General features: G+C 48.8%; 1 protein-coding gene across 1 annotated transcript; it reads right to left on the bottom strand.

The window, feature by feature from the left end:
• Positions 1-2,897: 2,897 nt before the first annotated feature.
• Positions 2,898-5,134, bottom strand: LOC125524945 (pentatricopeptide repeat-containing protein At4g22760-like). The gene is made up of 2 exons (XM_048689973.1): positions 3,411-5,134; positions 2,898-3,314 (listed from the first exon to the last, which is right to left on the bottom strand). Exon 1 carries the CDS (start codon positions 5,035-5,037, stop codon positions 3,448-3,450), a length of 1,590 nt encoding a protein of 529 aa, XP_048545930.1. The 5' UTR covers positions 5,038-5,134; the 3' UTR covers positions 2,898-3,314; positions 3,411-3,447.
• Between the last annotated feature and the right edge of the window lie 1,432 nt (positions 5,135-6,566).

The following is a 6,566-nucleotide window of genomic DNA, read 5'->3' as shown; positions in this document are numbered from 1 at the left end:
ATTGGCTAGGTGTCACTTGGGAGCCTCCGACAAGATTGTGGAGTTGAACCAAGGAGTTTGTAAGGGCAAGGAGATCGCCTACTTCGTGAAGATCTATCCTAGTGAGGCAAGTCCTTCGTGGGCGATGGCCATGGTGGGATAGACAAGGTTGCTTCTTCGTGGACCCTTCGTGGGTGAAGCCCTCCGTGGACTCGCGCGACCGTTATCTTTCATGGGTTGAAGTCTCCATCAACGTGGATGTACGATAACACCACCTATCGAAACCACGTCAAAAATCTCCGTGTCAACATTGCGTTTGCTCCCTCAAACTCATCCCTTGACCTTCATATGCAATTGTTTCACATTCCGCTGCTATACTCTTAGAATTGCATGTGTAGCTTGATTACTTGTCTGTGCTAAGCTGCTAAAATCTGTCAAGAACTAAAATTGGGAAAATGCTAGATTTTTATTTGGTCAAGTAGTCTAATCACCCCCCTCTAGACATACTTCCGATCCTACAGTGGGACAACGAGCCGGCCGGAATCAGCGACGGGGTGGCGGTGCGTCCGTCCCGCCGCACAGAGGGGTGCAGCGACAAAGCATGCTGCTCGTGCCCCGCCGGGCCGATGGCGGCGGGTGATGGAGAATGACGGGGAGGCCCGCCGACAGGACCATCTGGGCGACGCGAGCGACTCGACGCTCAGCACGGGCTCGACGAGCATCAGCCATGGAGACAGAGGAGCAACGACGAGTCGATCGATGGAAGAGAAGCTTCGACGCACCCCTACCTGGCGCGCCAAATGTTGGATTCGGGGTTTCACAGACCCTTGAGAGGTTCGAATACTGAGGTGCGTGCGAAGAACTCCCTCTTCCCAACCTGCCGGCTCAACGATTCCACAACCTAGCTCGACGAACCCAAGGGACAAGAGACACATCAGTTTATCCTGGTTCGGGCCACCTTGCGGTGCAATACCCTACTCCAGTTTTGTGGTGGATTGCCTCGAAGGGCTGGGGTTGAACTAGTATAGTGGATGAGCAGCCTCAGGAGAAGAGGTGTTCTTGAGCTCGATGAGCTGGTGAGGTGGTTCGGGTGAAATTCGTCCGTCCTCCCTATGGTGGTGGCTAAGTCTTATTTATAATGGTCTTGGTCCTCTTCCCAAATGTACGCGGGAAGGGATCCCACAACGGCCAAATTCAAAGGGAGACAACTAGTACAAGTTATTCTGACAAAATTAGTCTTCGCCTGCAAAGGCTCTGGCGGTGACGCCGCAGTGGGCTCCGCGATGATCTCCGACCTGTCGTCCTAGCGGTCTTGGTATCGTTGCATCAATATGGAAACCTTTAGTTGATTTCTCAGGACCCTGCGCCTGCGCTTGCCTCCTTAGTACCAAAAAAGAAGCTGGTACACTGCACCCGCTGGCACTCGACTGGCCTTGGTCGTCATGACTTACGTCACGTGAACCTCGCAAGATGCACCTTGCATTGATATCTCCACTCCTTGGGAGCCAGTCTAGTGAGGCCGCCCCTCAAGGAGGTCCTAGTGTTGTCCGCTTCACGAGGCTTGGGCCTCCGCGAGGGTCTTGGGGGGTTGTTGCTGAAACTGGGCCGTACCGGGCCGTCGATGGAGCCAAGCCGTGGGCCGCAGGCAGGCAAGTCTGGACATCCCCGTTCCCAGGACGCCAACAATCACCATCCTCATCTCATGGGAGCTATGGCTCAAGCGCAACTGTAGAGTGTTCCAGAGGAAGATCGCTGCACCTCCGGCCATCCTTCAAGCCGCCGTCAGACGAGCCCTGGAATCCTGGCGACTGGCAGGAGCGAGATACATGCTGCACCCCTTTGGGGACCCGACATGAAATAGTGTCACCCACTCACCCCGCTCTTTAGGGTTTTCTAGGCCCTATCACTCTTCCTTTTCTCTGAGCTTTATTCCCGTGCAAACGGTGATGTAAATACTGCTGCCTGCCTCATAATATAAAAGGCCAGCTTTTGTTGGTAGTTTAAAAAAAGTATCTTCAACCAAAGTGCGAGAACAATTTGTCGAGGGTGGCACGCATTTTGAACCTTTTTCCAACCATACGCTAAGAACACACAGCTGCAAAATTGTACTAGGCAATAATTTTTCATAAACTAATATGCAATTCGACTTACGACAAACAATTTTGCAACAACAAAAACCGTCTTTGGGAAGTATGTCCTGACATGGGAACTAAGAAGGATTTACGTGACACTATGTACACACTTGGGGCTTTCCACATTCACAAACTCAGAATCTATTATAAGAAGTTACAAAAATCATACTCCCTTCATTTTTATTTACTCCGTATGTTAGTTTTGACTGAAGTGAAACTTTATAAAGTTTGACCAAGTTTGTAGAAAACAATATGAACATTTACAGTAACAAATGTATAGAATGTGAAAATATATGCAATGATGAATCCAATGGTATTGATTTGGTGGTGTATATGTTAATATATATTTTTACAAACTTGTTGAAAGCATTTAAAGTTTGTCTTTATACAAACCTAATATGCGGAGTAAACAAAAACGGAGGGAGTATCTTAACTCAGTGCCTGAAAATAAAGCACATGAGTCGATCAAGAAAATGCCAGCTCGCTTTTCACTTCGTGAGTGCCCTTGAGCTGATTACTAATTGTATACAATTTGACCGAGATGGAAATATTAGACCAAAGCAGTAATATGCTCTAACAATGTACTTGCCAGGTGCTGTTGCCGGTAAGCACCTCTTTTGGCACGAATAAGTGGAGAGGACACTGTCATGGTTGCAGCTTACAGCATTATGCAAATACCTTCTCCAGAAATCACTCCTGACGAGTGACGAGAGAGTAAATGACATTATAAGAAGGCTAAGTAGTGGTGAAAGCCTCGCACAAGATTCCGTTTCATCCATTTACAAGTGATCTTTAATTTGTTTTTATTGAAAATATCTCGTGACCTATAATCTTAACCGTACAATTTATACATAGATGTTGCATGACAACAAAATTCTGATAGAAGGGCAATGTGCCCATACCTTGACAACAGTTGTTCTTCTACATACCAGAAAGCAACTTTTGAGAAATATGGACTTCGTCATGAACAGCTATTTATGCAGACGCAAACATTAGTCTCAACTATCTAAATCATAAGTCACATAGCTAGTGTACAACTGTGAAGGATATTAAAGAAGATACATGAATTGAGTGAAAGGTGATGGGTACAGACCATAATGTACTTCCTTAGTAATGATTGGAATTTCTCAGATACCAACATAAACACATCAAACTGCCCAATCCAGAGCAAGAATAATCAATTGAATCCAGTATTACCTGAACCTACATGAGAAGTCAGGAAAGATGGTAAATAACTGAGCAATGGAGCCAACGATCACCCTAAAATTTGAGGAGTTATAGGTTGAGTTATCGACTGACCAAAATTATCAAAATGACTAAGATCAGTAAAATGTATCTATTCAGCCAGCACCCAACTACTCCCAGGCATCTTACTCAAGCCTCTTTCCTTCATTGTCTTCCTTAACCTCTTAAGCTTGTCCCATTTGTTTGCTTGTGCATATATGTTCCCCAACAGTATGTAATATCCACTCTCTCCAGGCGCCTGTTCAAAGCACTTGGAAGCAACGACCTCCCCAAGCTCAACATTGTTATGCAACCTGCAAGAAAGAAGCAAAGCACCCCAAACGCTAGCATGTGGTTGCATCGGCATCTGCCTGATCAGCTGAAACGCTTCATCCAACTTCCCGCTACGCCCAAGGAGATCTACCATTATGGTGTAGTGTTCCATTGAAGGTCTAATCAGATATTTGCTTGACATGGAAGCAAAACAAGCTCGAGCTTCTTCCACTAGCCCAGCATGGTTGTATGCAGACAACAATCCCACAAAGCTCACTGCATTAGGACGAATATTTGCGTCAGACATCTCCTTGAATAAACCTATAGCTTCGTTTAACTTGCCATTCATCCCGCAGCCCACAATCATCGCACTGTAAGATACCACGTCTCTTGTCCTCAGGCCTTTGAACAAATCAAAAGCGCTATCAATCCGCCCACTCTTGGTGTACAAATCCACGAGGGCGGTGCGCAAGTGATCATCCAGTTCAATTCCCAGAGACCCCATGAAGCTCTGAACCCACAGCCCAAACCTCAAGTTCCCTAGCTGGGAGCAAGCCGAGATGACAGATGAGAAAGTTTTCTCATTGGGCAGAACACAGACATGAGGCTTGAGCATCCGGTTGAAAACTCCAATCGCCTCCCTCGCACGGCCATTTTGTGCATAGCATGTAATCATCGCATTCCACGCATAAAGATCATTCTTGTTCTCCATCTGTTCAAACAGGCCAGCAGCAGCCTGAACGTCGCCAGCCTTGGCATACCCGGAGATCATCATGATCCAGGAGATGTTGCTCCTGACAGGCATCTGCTCGAACATCTCCCTCGCTCGAGTCAGGTGGCGATGGGCGATGAGCCCACAAATGACGGCATTCCAGGACGCGGCGTTCCGCTCAGGCATCTGGTCGAAGAGCTCGATGGCACTGCCGAGGCGACCAGCCTTGGCGAGGCCCGCGACCATGGAGTTCCAGGACACAACGTCCCTCACGGGCATCTGGTCGAACAGAGCGCGCGCGGCAGAGAGGTCCCCGTAGCGGAGAAGTGAGGCGAGCAGTGAGTTCCGGGAAACGAGTAGGGAAAGCGACGCCCGTGCTCCCGTGGGAGGCGTTTCGTCGAGCAGGCTGCGCGCGGCGACGGGGTCGCGGGAATAGAGGTGGGCAAGCGCGGCGTGTGGGTAGGGGTGCGCGAGGAGGCCTAGGCGAAGAAGATGAGCGTGGAAGGAAGCGGCAGCCGTGGCCACAGTATGGGCGGGGAGGCGGGAGACGGACTTGAGGACGGCCGCGAGGGCGAAGGGGCAGGGGCGGTGGGCGGCGCCGGAGCGGAAGGACGAGAGGTAGAGCGCAATGGCGCGGCGCGGGCGGCCCTGGTCTGCGGCAGCGCGGATGGCCAGTGTCCACGGTGAGTTGACGTGATCGGCGGTAGGGTTCGGCATGGACCGTCGCCTATGCTTTCCGGCGACTCACGTTCCCGGTAGCAGGGGTGGGAGGGCAGACATGACTGGCGTCCGTTTTGGGGGGTTTCAGGTAACTGAGAGAATCAGTAGCTAAAACTCAAAATCGAAATTTTTTGGTCGATCGCAAGCATAGCCGATGGCTAAACCAAAAGCATTATCAGGCCATCTCCACCGAAACCCGCAAATTTTCTCCGTCCACATATAGAGGGACTAGTCTGTAAACAAAGATGCGGAAGAATGTGTTGACGCTCAAAAATGGCACAATCGTAAAAGTTGTTTTAATCTATATCAAGATTAATTCAAACTTATGATTGGAAGTCACCATGATATGGCTTTTTTTAGAAGATCAAGATGGATATGAAAGTGGTCTAAAACGAAGTCCGGATGCAAAAGTTATGACAAGTTCAGAGATGCTCATGGTGACACCAGATTAAATAATGGCTTGAAACCCTATTAAGATGACTCTAAATGGAAAAAGTTTCAACACGAAAGTTGTGCGTCTCGTCGAAACGGATGATTTTGATATAAAAATCGTCCTAATCCGAGGTTGTATGCAAAAGTTACAGTCAGTATAAGGCGCTGCTGCACTGGATGGTCGGACACTCCGGCAACAACCATCCGGGTTTTGATTTTCTCTGTGGATGACCGGATACTCCGGGTATGTTAGTCCGGATTTTGAATTTGGCTGCTGCAGACTTCGGAAAACAGCCGAAAACCCCCTCAAGATGGCATCAGATCAAAAAACGTTCAACATGAAAGTTGTTCGTCTTGTCGAAACAGTCAAGATTGCTTTTGGACTCGTTTCCATCCGAGATCATTTACTCACCCGAACATGGCCCACAACATGCAGCCAGATTTTACCGAACAGTTTTGGAAAGTTCGGACCAAACAAATCTGAATTGGACTAGGGTTTTGGACGTGAATTGAAGCCTTTTCCTTGCACGGGAAGTCCAGCCGCCTCTTATATACTCAAGGGGTGATGGCCGATTGAACAACACACAATCGTAAACACACCTACAGCTTTTTCATCTACGTCTTATCCTTCCCTCGTTCTTGCTCCCTCGTTCTTCGTCGTTCTTCGTGTTGGAGAGCTGCGAATCGCGAGGCTCTAGGGGCGGCTTGGCCGACCTAGGGCAGCCCATAGCCGCGGCACTCCCCGACGGGGTCCCTTGTGACACCCCGAGACCGATGTGCCAGGTGTCTTCCAGTTATTCGCTGTTGTTGCCTTGCCATTGCTTGCGTGTCATGCATTGCATATCATGTCATCATGCGCATTTCATTTGCATACATGTTCGTCTCATGCATCCGAGCATTTTCCCTATTGTCCGTTTTGCATTTCGGCGCTCCTATGTCACCCGGTGTCCCTTTCTACCTCTTTTCGTGTGCGGGTGTTAAACGTTTTCAGATTGGACCAAGACTTGTCATGCGGCCTTGCTTTACTACCGGTAGACCGCCTGTGAAGTTTCGTGCCATTTGGACTTCGTTTAATACTCCAATGGTTAACCGAG

This window comes from Triticum urartu, chromosome 7, assembly GCF_003073215.2.
Source record: "Triticum urartu cultivar G1812 chromosome 7, Tu2.1, whole genome shotgun sequence".
Classification (NCBI taxonomy): domain Eukaryota; kingdom Viridiplantae; phylum Streptophyta; class Magnoliopsida; order Poales; family Poaceae; genus Triticum; species Triticum urartu.
This window is presented reverse-complemented; position numbering and strand designations above follow the sequence as displayed.